At 37.6% G+C, this 15,103-nt stretch overlaps 2 protein-coding genes across 2 annotated transcripts; one reads left to right on the top strand and one right to left on the bottom strand.

Annotated features, from left to right (window-relative positions):
- Positions 1-799: 799 nt before the first annotated feature.
- Positions 800-1,803, bottom strand: LOC122059371 (protein DOG1-like 4). The gene is made up of 2 exons (XM_042622106.1): positions 1,458-1,803; positions 800-1,425 (listed from the first exon to the last, which is right to left on the bottom strand). Exons 1-2 carry the CDS (start codon positions 1,780-1,782, stop codon positions 1,049-1,051), a joined length of 702 nt encoding a protein of 233 aa, XP_042478040.1. The 5' UTR covers positions 1,783-1,803; the 3' UTR covers positions 800-1,048.
- Positions 1,804-9,087: 7,284 nt separating this feature from the next.
- Positions 9,088-14,834, top strand: LOC122059296 (histidine-containing phosphotransfer protein 2-like). Its single transcript, XM_042622008.1, has 6 exons — positions 9,088-9,381; positions 9,747-9,877; positions 9,962-10,030; positions 10,984-11,055; positions 12,600-12,672; positions 14,496-14,834. The coding sequence occupies exons 1-6, from the start codon at positions 9,325-9,327 to the stop codon at positions 14,535-14,537; spliced, it is 444 nt and encodes a 147-aa protein (XP_042477942.1). The 5' UTR covers positions 9,088-9,324; the 3' UTR covers positions 14,538-14,834.
- The last annotated feature ends 269 nt before the right edge of the window (positions 14,835-15,103 follow it).

The raw sequence follows: 15,103 nt of genomic DNA, 5'->3' as shown, positions 1-15,103 counted from the left end.
TTACATGGATTAGGTGTGGTTGCATGTGTATATCTGAGATTTTATGGCCCCTTAGGCTTAAACCATATAAATGAACAGGTTTGAAGAGGTTCATTGTTAGGAGGAAAAAGGGTAAGAGAACCCTATTGGTTTGGGGTATTGAAACACATCAGACTAGTAGGCCAATAGAAGGGTGTAGGGGTGTCAAAAAAGCCTGGTCAGCCCGAACCCGCCCAAACCCACCATGACCCCTAACAGAACCTAAGTTTAGATTTCAGACCATAGGGTAGACTAGGGTTGAAAATTCTGATGTCGACTTTGATCTTTGGCCTCTATAATGCATCAAGATCAAACAATCATATTTTTGCATTTCCTGCTCACTGATAGGGTTTAAAAAAAAAACAATAATAACAATAATAGAAGACGGTCAAGGGAAGAGAAAACCGGTGACAATTACAAGAGCAAAACGATAAAGTCTCCAACATAAAACAGCTAGATCTAAAGGAAACACAACACACAGAGATGTCTCCAACATACAACAGCTAGGGCTAGAGGAAACACAACACATTATAGTCTATGGATGATACAGTTCCCCATGCCACACCAATTGTGCCGTGGCGTGGGAGGTTCTCCCACACTAGCAGGGGATCCTTGTCCCATATTTTTAAACATGTTGGTGTATCCCCTTCTCGATGCAGCCACCATCCCCAATTTAATTTTCTGCCTATCATAAACGTAAAGCTTAGGTGAAGCCTAGTAATGGTCAAAAAAAAGAAGAAAAAAAAAAAATCCTTAGATCCAGGACCAAACCCGGCCGGAATTTAATTCTTAACAAACTCTCCATTATTAAATATGAGACGTAATACAGAGGTTGGACATGGACACTGGACTCTACTAATTCTAATTTCCTACTCTCCTAGACTCCACCAAACTCTGACCATGCATGCAGAAGGACTCTCTCTATAATCAAACCGTCTAAATGATCTAAACAACTGTTACAACAACATGTGACATGATGATGATGATGATGATGATGAACTCCATGCATTAAAACATAAATGGATACTTCTTAACCCTTCTGGTGCTTTATGATCTTCCCATGATCCGCTCTCTTCCCAGCCTTCCTCAGCTGAATCTGCAACATTGCAATAGCGGCCATGAAATCCACAGATTGCAAAGGATTGAGTATTTCCACTACACCCTTCAAGGCCTTCAAGCGAACACAGTCAGCCATCTTCATAACCTGTTCTAACCCAACCAACAAAGAGCTCAAAGCCATATCCACATACTTCTCCAACTCTCCCACCACCTCTCCATTCTTAACCTGAGTAGCAAGCCTAGACAAGTCCACCATTGGCTTATCAGCAATGCTCACTTGCTGCCTCTCCATCTCTCTATCCACCCTGTCTTCCTCTATTCTGATCCGAAACCGAAGCTCCTCGATTTATTAAGCTGTTCCTCGGTCATGTCGGCGAGACTTGAAACTGGGTCCTGGGATTTGTGTAATGAGGCTATGAGACGGAAAACCATGGAGGGTTTCCAACCGGTCATCCAATGGTAAGCATTCTCGAGAGGGGTGAACCAGGTAGGACAGAAGAAACCCAGAACATCGTCTTTGGCTGTAGCCCATTTGACAGTGTAGTATTCTTTGTAGTGAGTCATTACTTTGGAGATAAGGGCTTGGTGGAGATGGCCATGGGAAGGGTCTCTTGATACAGAGAGGAGTTCTTTGAGATTGGCTTCATATTGGTTCAGCCATTTCGCGTAGAACTCTGAGAACCTATCTTGAGCATGGCTCGTCATTGTACTTCTATTGAGAATCAGGGGTGGTTCATTGTTGGTATTTATATTGGGAAGGGAAAGGCCAGGTGGAGATTGGAAGCTAGGCCACGCTGCACGTGGTTGGAAAGTATAAGAAGTGAGTTGGCATTTGCATGGCTTACGCGCATCACTTACATGACTCACCTTCGTTAGTCAGCCCTAGGATTTCCAAACTCAAAAGAGATTTCTTTTTGACTCCGTTGATGAGCACAGGCCATCGACCTCTTCTCAACTTTCTACCTTTACTCAGCTTCGCGCGTGGACGGTTTGAGGGGATCTAATGCCACGTGGCTCTCATGCAGACTGTCCTCATGCAATGACATGATCTCATCCAAAGCAAATGTTAGTGGGTCCCACACAAAGCAGGAAGTCAGATGATTATCAACCCTTCAATATATATCTGATCCGATCATTCTCTCTCCTCTTTCTTAGTTATGGAGTGAAAGTGCGGAACAGTTGTCACATAAAAATAAAAAAAGTGGAACAGTTGGATTGTGTAAGAAACTGAATGAGCTGACATAGATAGGGCCCACCTGTTTGAGCCATTGAAGGTACTATGACCCTAAATGGTGACATGGTATTAACTAGAAAGTTTTTTGTAGGGCGAGTGGTAGCAGGACGTACGTATTGCAATCTTATTTTCACTTTCTTTTAATATTAACCGTCTATTTAAGTTTAGATTAATCTAAACCATCTATTATTTTTTCATATTGTAACTGATTCCTAGTTTTTAGGGTGGAGAGATGACGGATGTGGTTACTTAACTTGTCTAATATTTTTTTATATAAATAAATAAATAAAAAATAAAAATACAATATAATCGGACTCCTCCTTCGATTTTGTTGGGAAATCTCAATTCTCTCTCTCTCTCTCTCCTTGCTTTTTCTTCAACGTTGTATGATAAGACCGATACAATATCAATACTTGAAACCATGAGCTGGAGTGGAAATAGTAGATCATCACCAAGGGCAGCATGGTTCATGGCAGCAGTAGTTCTTATCTTCTTTCTTTCTTTCTTTCTTCTTCTTCTTCTTTTTTTTTTTTTTTCCAGATAGTACATCATCACCAAGGGCAGCATGGTTCATGGCAGCAGTAGTTCTTTTTGAGGTTATAGTAGCTATCAAAGCAAGTAACAATGCGTGAAACATTGGATGGGTCCAATATATGATAAATTTCTGTTAAGCCCATAAAGATAAAATGTTGGTTTGAATCTAGCATTTTCTATGGATTTTAGTTGTGAGTTGCATTTGCACTATATATGATCATTTTTGTCCTTCATGGCATAATGGTCATCTTCCGCCATGTGATCTTCGGAATCCACGATGGTCTCCTAAGGTGACAAAATTCAGTGTCTACGTATCTTTCTCCATATTTTATCAAATGTGAACATCTTTGGATATCTAAAAAAATCAAGAAAATTTTTGGATTTTTATGACAAATTTGATATGGGAAGAATCAATTGGTTTAGGACCAAGGATGAGTGGCAGCTGGAGCAAGGATTTAGTTCTCGGTATTGATCACTTTTTCCCTTTGGTTTTCAGAAAAAAATATGATTTTTTTCACCTTTTTTACCCCTGATATAGGTAATCGATTTGGATCGGGGAATACGATATCAATACTTGAAACCATGAGCTGGATTAGAAATAGTAGATCATCTCCAACGGCAGCATGGTTTTTGGCAGTATTAGCTTTTTTTTTTTTCTTTTTTTTTTTTTAGGTAGGAGGTTATAGTAATTCTCAAAGCAAGCAACGATGAGGGAAACATTGGATGGGTCCAATATATGATAAATTTCTGTTACGCCCATAAAGATAAATGATTGTTTGAATCTAGCATTTCCTATGCATTTGAGTTGCATTTGCACTATATATGATCATTTTTGTCCTTCATGTGGTTGTAGAGTCACTTTGATCAGAAGAGAAATATAATGTAGGCTACAAAATTTTTTTTTTCATCGACTTTGATTTAACAAGATTCCCTCCTTCACACCACCCCTCAAAAAAATAATAAAAATAAATGTAAATGGTGCTCTACCATAGAATTTATGGACTACTTACCCAATTGTATAACAAATATTTAGTTAGATTACAAACACTTACCAAAGATATTTGTTGCCATCTATTGCTTTCTAGAAGTATTGCAAATTTTAGAAATTTTGGAGTTTTTTTTTTTTGGTTGGGGAGGATGGTGGAGAACTGCTTCATGTGAAACTGTGCAATTCTTATATGTGTACAATAACCAATGACAACACAGTCAATGAGATATCATTTTTCATTTCATAGGGTATCATTTTGTCCCCATGTGTCCACATGGATCATACTTCGCCCTACTCCAAACACAAACCCCAAAGGATTTAGATCCTCTCCAATTCTCAAATGTGCAATTCTCTCTCTCTCTCTCTCTCTCTCTCTCTCTCTCTCTACATGTGGCACTTGTACGTACATTTTTTAAATCGAACAATTGTAAAAGTTTAAGGTTTTTAAGGGTTAAAATGGGTTTGAATTCTTACAAATTTTTAAAACTATTGAATTTTAAAAATGTATTGATATCGTGTGAACAGAAAGAATTGAAGGAGAACCATATCATTAAGAATTGGAGAGGATAAGGATCGAAAACTTTTTTTGACTTTTTTTTTTTTTTTTTCGGGTGAGTTGGGGGAAGGGAAAAATAAAAGGGGGAGGGGAGAGGAGGGGAGGGGAGGCCTGCGGGCGTGGGGTAATGAAAGAATAAGGATTGTTGCATGCCACTTTTGATAAAGCCTGTACTTGGCCCTGAAGTTTTGTTGCTATCAGGTTGAAACCTTAATAGCGACAAGCTAAGCTCAATGTTCATATCATCACTCCCTAGATAAAGCAGGTTCTCATGCAGGCAGAGTAAAGAAAAACACACATCAATCAATAATATAAAACGTACATATACCACCTGCACTCACATCCATGTCAAGTCTTGCCACATGTCGAGTTTCTAATGTGTCAAACCCTCCACTAAATAATGGATTATATATGCCTAAAAATGAAACCTTTAACCATAACTTAATTGTATTGATTTGGATTATGAAAAAACCCTTTTCAAAGAACTCCAAAATAAGGTTTCAAAGATTCAAAATCCAAGCTAAGTGACAATTTTAAGAAGTGATTACTAAATGTAAGATTCCATTGTATAGTAATTCATAAGCACATGATAATCATGCATGCATGTCATATTAAAATGGAAGGATAGCAATGGTCCTCTATTTCTTATCCCTCTTTTACTTCCTTTCACACTTCTCCGTTTAAAATAGGCAAAGCAAAAGCTTACATTACATGATTAGGTTTCTTGGGACTACTAGAGTTTTGGAATTGGCAAATCATGGTCAATTCTTAGATAAAAACACAAAAATTATTCGAATATTCTTTGAATATACCATTTCTAAGGTAAACCAATTTAGATATGATTCAAATCAGAATTAACACTAACCATTTCTATCACCAACTACATGTTTTAAAACCCTACTGACTACATGGGGGGGGGGGAGGTAATGCCAACATTGAAATTGAAAAAAGAAAAAAAGCATAAAATTAACAATAAATCATTTCCCTTTATTTATTAACAAGGGAAGAAGATGCCCATGATTCGTCTAGATCCTATCAAATAATCTCTCACATAATGAATCATGGGGTCTACACTTTTTCTTTAGATCCTAGTAGATGATACGATTTTTTTTTATCACCATTAGTGTGGTCTTTAGATTCCTCCCCACAATGACATCATAGAAACCCTCCCGCATTTAATAAATATCAGTCCACAAAATGCCTAGATGTAGGGACACTATGGTTTGCCCAAAAATAGAAAAGAAAATAAATAAAATCTGGATCGTAGTCTGCCGAGTCAACTCGTGATAATTGTTTCTTCCTAAGGTCCAATAGCTATCCTCATTAACTCAGTTAACTTGATATTTGTCTTATAAGGCTTATGCCCAAACTACACTAATCCTTGCTCTATCATCCATTTTGACTTAGGATCAGAAGTAGATATCTGATCCCATCATCAGATATATTAATTAGGTCTTCAAGTCTCCCCTACTTCATTTTCAATTAAGTTCTAAACATACCTATAGAGGCATTATTCAGACATTCACTTAAAAAAAAAGTGAACCAATTTAATGATGGATCCGAAAATTATTCATATGAGACAAGTGTTCTTCTTTCTACATTTTGGCCGGGTTGGTTGGGGGGGGGGGTTGGGGGGGGGGGTTTGGGGAAATCTAGTAGGGAATGGGCTTGGAGGATATTGTAAATTTGGGGGGGGGAGTTTGGGGAAATCTAGTAGGGAATGGGCTTGGAGGATATTGTAAATTTATCACCACTCACAGTTTTCATAAGAAACCAAGGAGGCGTGAAGGAAGCAGTTTTCCTTCATCCACGAGGACCACGATGGAGGTAGTATTACTTCAGTCATGCTCATACCTACTATTTATGGAATGGGTGTACCTCTACAGTTTAGAACAGTTATAATACCAACATTAGAAAGAAACTTTTGTGTGATTACTGACATAGAGCAAGGTTAATTGAGTGGCGCTTAGACCTTGAACCCCTCTATGACCTTTCTATATATAGCTGCCCCCTCACTGTTGCATTAGCTTCCTAATTTTGTATATACCTTGTTCTTATCAAAATTTTAATCCATCCATATCTCACTAGAGTGTTTTTTTTTAAAACAATGTTAATCCACCTCAACATGGACTGTTAAAAAAAAAACCATATGAGTCTAACCAAGTTGTGGATGAGACGCTATTGAAGTAAATTAAACTTCTACAAACTCTCTCTCTCTCTCTCTCTCTCTCTCTCTCTCTCTCTCTCTCTCTCTCTCTCTCTCTCTCTCTCTCTCTCTGCTGCATCTCTCTCTTAAAGAAGTTCTACAAGTTAAACATTGATGGTGAACTAATGGCTATGATTCTACCAAAAAAAAAAAGGCTATGAAAAGCGGGAGCTGACTTATGGTGGAGACGGATTGTAAGGATCTATATATGCTCTTATATTAATAAAGAAATGATTATCAATGTGTCTCTTTCTGTCCAGACTCTGATTGAAGATATAATATATTTATCCATCTACTTTCTTCACTGTAAGTTTCAATATATTCCTAGGAAGATCAACAAAATAGTTGACTCCCTAATTAGGAAGATGCTATCGGTGACATATACGATAATATGATCAAATTTCATTTTATGGTTGACAAAACCTTATAATATAGTATCTACTGATCACTAAATAGATTGTTTTCTATCAAAAAAAAAAATCAAATCTTACTACTTTGATCAACTATCATACCACTATAACAGCAATTATTAAAATCATAGCAAAAAATTGCTTACAAATCAAGCATCAACACAAGCCAAAAAATAAGTTGTGGGGACCCATTATTCCATATGTTTGGGCCATTGTCAGTTGTTCCTTGTCGACGAGATTAGGACTCGTTTTCGGATGGGTTCCATCTAAGAAATTAATAAGAACAAAGATTCATATCTATAGAATATATATAGAATAGATGATATTATTATTTATACAAAGAAAAAAAAATATAATGGATGATAATCCTAGATAAATATTAAACTCCAAAAAGTAACATTCGATTTAGATGGTTAAAATTCATTAGATTACCCTAATTTCTTATGGACACAAGTTTGAACATTTTTAAGATTTGAACTCTCTCCATGTAAAGGATACTAATGTTTGGAAAATGTCATACATGGCAAGCCACTAGGGCTACACTTAATACATAATTTTTCCTTTTCTTTAGCCCCAGCCTGGAAACATCTCCTTTGGACAAAAAATAGTGGCATTTTCGTTATTAATTGTGAACAAAGAGGGCATAGACTGGCGTATGAATCCATGGAACAACTGTTTCCTGTTCTTGCCTTTCGTATAGAATCTAAGGTTTTCAATATCCGAAGAACACAATGACCCAGCCGGTTTTTGGACGGATTGACTCAAGTGATGAACCGGGTCAAAATTAAAGCAAAATGAAAAGAATGCAACCTTATTGCATTGCCCTACGTCTAGACACAAGGCATCATGAAAAGTCACCCTGCCACCCATGATCATGCCTTCGTACACTCTTTCATTGGTCCATATGCTAACATAGTAGCATGCAACTAGGTAATGATCCATCTCTCATTAAAGTTTGGGAAAATAATGATACCTGTGCATGGCCTTGCACTTAGACAAAGGAGGCAAAATGAGGGCCCCACCCATGTGAAAGACAAATAACCTACTCGCTGGGCTAGGTGACTTGGTAGTGTTCGTTAGGGGTGTCAACCGGTCGGGCCGGTTAGGTTTCGATCGGGCTTAATCGGGCTTGAAGACTTTCAAAGGCTACACCGTGTCCGCCCATTTAACTAATCGGGCTTAGTTATTGAGGGCATGATACACTTTATATTCGGTCGGTCGGTCTCGAGCTATAATCGGGCCACCTTAATCGGGCTTTAGTCGGGCCTTAACCGGGCTACGGACGGGCCTTAACCGGGCTACGGACATGTTTAATGTTAAACGGGCTTTAACCGGTTTTTAAACGGGCCCTCTTTAAAATGTGCTATTATATTCCGGCCCACTCATGCAAGCCCAAAAAAATGACAATAAATCAATAAATGATACCAAATATAACCATTATTTAAAATGTGAACATGTCTTTACTTTTTAGTTTTTATTCTTTAATTTGGGGGGTAAAATAGGTATTCTACAATCATTAAAGGGTCGGGCCAAGTCGGTGCACAATAGGCCGGTCTCGGTCGGGCGTTATTCGGTCGGTCTCGGTCGGGCGCCCGACGGTTCAAGTAGCAAAACTGAGACCAACCATTTATAAACGGGCCGGGCTCAAGCCCGACACGTTTAATAAACGGTCCCGGCCGGGCCGATCTATAAACGGTCGGTCCCGATCGGTTTAGCCGGTTCGGGCCACGAATTGACACCCATAGTGTTCGTCTTCCTTAAATATTTAAAGTAAGAAAAAAAGAAAGTTACCCACATATGTATGTCTACGACTAAACACAAGCATGTGCGAAAGACTACGCTACCCTTACCCCATGCACTAAAGATACTTCCGCACACCCTCCCAATGGTGTGTGCTGACACAATGGCCATATGAATGGGTAGCAATAGCATTCTCTTGCCACTAAAGTAACCTTGCATAATGGCATAGCGGTCGAACTGGATTTCTTCCTACATGGGTCCGACCGAAAAGTTTGTTTTAATAACCAATCAATTTGAAAAAGCAAGGGGGGAAAGGGGGAGGGGCTGTGGAGGTGATGGTGGCGAAACCCTCAAAAATCTTTCGAGAATCAAAACTTTTTGGAAGTTCTTTATTGACTCAAAAAAAGAATTTAAAAGAAGGGAAGAAATAAATGTGTCCTCTGTCGTTGTTCTAAAATTAACTATAAATTAACCAACACACACTGCCTTCTTTCATTCTTAGTTCATAGTCTCCTTCAGTCATCGTTGGTTCTTTGCTCTTTCATCTTCTTTTCGGCTTTGTTTGCGTGTGTTGAGAAAATGGCTGAGCGTTGCAGACAAATACTCAAGAGTTTCGTACAGTCCATGTACGACGAGGTAACCAATCCATCACCCTCGTTAAGAAATTCCGTCTTTCTGGAGCTTATGATGGAAGATATCTACCCTTTTCTTCATTTTTGTTTTGCATTCTGTGGTTCTATAGTTTACGGATTTGAAGGTTTTCCTGCAAGGTATTGGGTTTGTTACTTTTTCTTTCCCACCCCTTTTGTTGCTCTGCAGAAAGGAAGATGTGCTTTTGTTTTCACTCATTCTCTATCCCCCCCCCCCTCTTTTCTAAGTGGGCTGTTGATTAAGCTTTATGGGTTCTTTTTAGGTTCCATTAATTCTTTGATTTTGGAGGGATTTCTCAAAATTTTTTCTCTACATTCGTTGGTGATACTTTTTCATGTTGTGTAATGCAGGGAATATTGGACCTCCAATTTGCTCAGCTTCAAGCATTGCAGGATGCAAGCAATCCTTCCTTTGTAACTGATGTGATCAAGTTGTTCATCCAGGATGCTGGAAAGATCATCATGGAACTGAACGGAATTCTGTACTTCCCCTCCTTATATCTTTTGGTGACGTTTGAATTTAACTAACTGGTTCATTAATTTAGTTTTTGTTGATCCATTGGAAGGAGTGAACGTGTGGTTAATTTCCCAGGGATGGACTCATATGTTCACCAGCTCAAAGGGAGCAGCTCAAGGTAGTATGAAGTTTATTTGCCTAGCCAAGTATTCTGCAAGTGAGCTTGAATGGCATCTTTTTCATGTCTTTTTGTTTTTTGGTAGAACTTTTTCAAGTCTAAATAAATAAGAAAATGCATGAGAAGTTCTTAAAGATGTATGTGTGTTTTAACTTATATATGCCTTGCATCTGACATCCTGATGTTTCGGGACTAACAAGGTGTCAAATCTCAGGTATTTCTTTAATAAAATGTTTTCATAATGGGTTGTTTGATCGCAACTACATATTTGGATAAATTTCTCTTTAATATTCAGACCAGGAAATGGTACAGGCTATGCATTTAAAAAATATGTCATGTTCTTTATCATACATTGGGCATGTATGCCACATGCATATCTGTAGGAAGGAAAGAAGGAAGCTGAAGATGCTAAATTTCTGTCTTAATAATCTGCTAGCCATATTCTGTGAAGCCTATGATGTTCAATGTTTTGATTCATTTTTTCTTATACAAACAATTGATGATTCAGTCGAAGTTGTAGATATATTGTTTTTCCCACTCTTTGTAATCCATAGTCATTGAGCTTTTTGTAATTGCAACATTCGCAGTTTCTATGGTATTTCTGATAATTATCAATTTAAAGAGTTGGTAAAATCTTGTGTAATTGATACTCTGTCAAGCCAATATTAGTTTATTTGTTTTCATACCTAAAAAAATGATTTTGTTTAAGGAATTTAAATGGAGTACAAATAATATGGGAGAAAGTTCCCCGCAAAGAGTAGTCCTGAGAACCTTGGCCATATTTTAATCAAACTAAAAGAATCTACTTAATTAGATGCCTGAAAGCATCTGATTTGGTTCATTCTGGCCTCGAAATTTTTTAAGTTGCATTTGAACAATGAAGGAGAGATGGTTTTACATATCCTATTATCATCATACTCTATCTGACTTTGTGTTCTGTATTGGTGATACAGTATTGGGGCTCAGCTCATCAAGAACGCCTGCAATGATTTTCGCCAGGCTTGTGATGCAAATTCTAGGGAGGGGTAAGAACTTCATATTCTTATTCACTTAGTTGTCAATAATATTCTCTAAGATTTGTAGAGATTTTTCACCTTTAAGTAGCTTATTTATTTCTGTAGTTATAATGCATTGCTAAAGTGCCATCATTTCAGTACAACTGGTAATATCGTCTTTGTTCTTTATATTTCATTTATCATTTCTTCATACAATTTGTCAAAAAATTGGATATCTCTGCATTTTCAAATGGTTTATTGCACCGTTTTCTCTAGTAATGGTATAGCAACAGGATGAGTACGGAACTAGTAACGTTAATTCATATCTTAAGAGTATATGAAATGTAGAATCATGCACAAACTTTATAAAACTTGTTTGACAATGTTCTGCATTGAGTGGCATGGCTGTATTACGCTAGATTGTAAAAACTTCTGTTGGAGAATAGTTGGTGAAATCAGTAGCGGACATGCACTTTTTATTGGGTTCAATACCTCTAAGAGGGAATTCTAAGTGGTATATATTCTCTTACTTAAATTATATTATGTTGCTGGTTGAGATTTTATGACTGCTGCAGTCGACATATTTTCCTCATGTCCCTTCTGTTTGATAACCTAATGTTGCGGAATCAGAGGAATTCCTTCCCCATGTAGAAAATATGCTTGTTTACACCTTACTTTTTGATGAATCTGATTAATTTAGGGCACCATGGTATATTAATACTGTGGATCTATTAATGTCAAATTTCTTCCCCTTGAACCGCATCTTTCATGGTGTGCATAGACCTCGTCTTTCTCAGCCAAGGAAGTTGAAAACAGAGGTTTGCCATACATCAAACATGAAGTTCTGAAATAAAGAAGGCAAGACTATGATGCTCCCTTATATCATTGACATTTAAAAGATGGCACTTCAGCCTCAATATATAATCTCTTCTAGATCTTGCTTCCAGCAGAATGTGGCTTAAAGTGTTGAGCAGCTCAGCCAGCTCAAATAACACGCTTCCATTAAAATGTCTTCCTCATCTGTTGTATAGGAAGCAGACTTATGATGGAAGTGGAAATTATTGACTCTGGGCACCTGTGGCACCAGTTTTAACCTCTCCTTATCCTTCCAATATATGTGCTTGTTGGTTTGGGTATGAGTTATGGCCCTGATGGCCTAGTAGACCCCCTTAGCTTTATCCCAATTTTGTCTCCCCCCCCCCCCTCTCCTTTGTTGGGGCTCTCAGGTGCCCTCTAAGGTTTAAACATGCTAGCCCACACATTAGCCTGATTAAGGAGTTTTATTATGTAAAACTAAACTACCATATTTTTTAATTTAATTTAATTTTAACCCGACAATAGAACCTGCCAGATCATAAATAGGCTGGACTGCTTGCATGCCTGTTCCTATTGTTTTGGGCATATATTACCTGGATCAACCTGCCTGTATCCAAGAATTCAGGCCCACCATGCATTGAAGCCCATGTGAACAAACTCTGATGCAATGGAGGTTAAGAATTTCATATATTTTGTTTTTTAACTCAGAACATTGGGGATCCTCCCAGTAATATCCTTTTTTGATGTGTTATTCTTAGGTGTATCCGGGCTCTGAACAAGATCAATAATGAATACCAGCGTGTGCGAGCTAAATTCCACAAAATTATTCAGGTAACACAGTGATGTGCCTTTTTGTTTTTTCTGGACTTCATATATTTGAAAATATGAACAATCTGACAAATCTCATCTTCCCGCACCCCCACTCCACCTTGATTGACTATGTTGTTTATCTTCTTTTGACAAGGTTCTTATTAAAGGAAAATACAAGTTACCCACTTGCTCACTGCCCAAAGAATAGTTTTTATTTTTTGGTACATGAACCAAAGAACCATATATATACAGTGGTTAAATAGTGGTGGATGTGCAGCGTATTTTTTTTTTTTTTGCGCAGGGGGGGGGGTGGTGGGGTGGGTGGGGGGGAGTGGTTGTCCAGCCTACCATTCAACAGGTCCATCTATGCTAATATTGAGCCATTGGATGACTATTACCATCCAACTGCTAATACTCTTTTGGGCTGTTAAAACATGGCAAATACATGATAATGAATTGATGATCATTGTATTGGATTAACATTTAGGAGACTAGAGGTCACCTAGGTGGGATCTGTTAAGTAAAGCAGCTAGGCTGTTCCTCTCAGCTATGTGGGCCCAATGCTCAACTGCATCTCCAGAAAATCCTTACTGTCCTAAATTACAAACTTGTCTTGCATTGACTATTTATCTGAAATGTAGCTCAACATGGAACTCTATGATGGCATTTTTGCTGCCTTATTTTCATGGAATTAGTTTGTCTGTTCTATATACTGTAGATTTTTCAGCCCTAACTGTTGATAGATATAGAAGATGGTCTTTTATGCAATGTAAAGGTTTTATGAAGCAGAAAAATCAAGAGGGAAAATACCAAGGCAGAATTGGAGATTCTATTCAAACAATACCTTTTAAATGAAGCTGAAAGATATTGTGAATTTGTGCTATAACTAGAAAGGAAGCTATTGAGCATTAAGATTAAATGTTTATTTCCTTTATACACCCACTCATGATGCACCCATGACCCACACACACACACTCTCTCTCTCTCTCTCTCTCTCACTCATTAATTTTCCTCCCCTATTTTACGATTTGTCACACACAACGCCCATTGGTGGGAAAGCGTATGCTAGCATCATGGTGAATGTCTCCCCTTTCCTTTTATACCAAACTTTACCATTTTTTGACCATTGTGATTAGTCTAATGCCTTTTATGTTAGATAGCTAGATTTTCATCCCTTAGTTTCACTGCATTAATATCATGGCACAAAGTCCTCAGTTCAATTCAACTCACTAAGTCTTGTGGCTCCTAGCTTAACTATTTGGGTTCATCTATGCTGGTCTTGTTCTGCTATATTGCTTCATTTAATGCCATACCTTACGATGGCACCAAATCATGCAACATGACATTTATTTTTATTATTTTATATTTTTAATGTCTTTATTGTAAATAGATAATATACAGATTTTAAATTTGCCATGCCTGAAAGGAAAACCAAGCCTGTCTTGACTTGTCTCATCATCCATGAAATTGAACATGGTTGTGGTTCATTATAGACCTAGATAAGTCAGCTTGTTCATAAGCCAATTGGACAGGGTTTTGAACTTCCAACCCATGACCTCATTGTTAATAATGGTCCATAGTCTCTACCTTTCTGTAAATTTGTTGTGTATTAGGTAAGTCACAATTCCAAAATTCTGGTCTGATTGTGTTCTGTGTATTGGTTTATTAAGGCACTTCCTTGAGCCTTCGACATTGTAACCTTTTTAAAAACAATTTCAGTGAGTCTATCTGAAGGAAATTGTTATTCAATTAATTATTTACCTTGTGTATTTAGATTAAATTCACGACAGATTGACAGTTGCCTGTTCTAACTTTTTTTTTTTCCTCTGACCTCTTGGATGCAGCTGGAGGAAACGATCCTTTCCTATAGTGTTCGTGGGCAATAGAGACTCAAATGGTGTTCCTTTGCACCATCCTCATGTTTATCAATGAAGTACTAGAGTCTCTGGTCAATGGTTGTTTCTGTAAGGTTATATGCTTAGTATGATGTAAGTAATTAGTTTCCAACTGATGTAGTAATGGTCTCTAAAGGAATTAGATGGCATATGTAAATTTGGGCAAAGGAAGATGGTTTCTGTTAGCCTTGTTATTATTTATAGAGGAAAAAACTGTTCTTATTTATAGTGGATGAAAAAAGAATATTAATATTAGCAATGGAATTCTCTTAAATCTATTGAACATGATATTAATGTTACATGGTTTGTTCACCAACTGTGATTTCATCTTTGGAGGGTCTTTATGAGCATGGCTTCTTTGTTTGGATTTGTTAATTTCAGAAACTTTTGATCTTTTGTAGCCACTGTATCAATCACATAATCTGTTTCTGTATGGGGGTGAAGACCCAATTCTTGTCTAATCTGAATCTACCTTGGCCTACTCTGAATCCCAAGGCCCATCTGTTCTAGGTTTCTGGACTGATCTGGGGTGAATTTTGAATTCCATTTGGATCTGA

This window comes from Macadamia integrifolia, chromosome 13 (genome assembly GCF_013358625.1).
Source record: "Macadamia integrifolia cultivar HAES 741 chromosome 13, SCU_Mint_v3, whole genome shotgun sequence".
In the NCBI taxonomy this organism is placed as follows: domain Eukaryota; kingdom Viridiplantae; phylum Streptophyta; class Magnoliopsida; order Proteales; family Proteaceae; genus Macadamia; species Macadamia integrifolia.
Note: the sequence above shows the minus strand (reverse complement) of the source record. Positions and strands in the feature narration are given on the sequence as shown.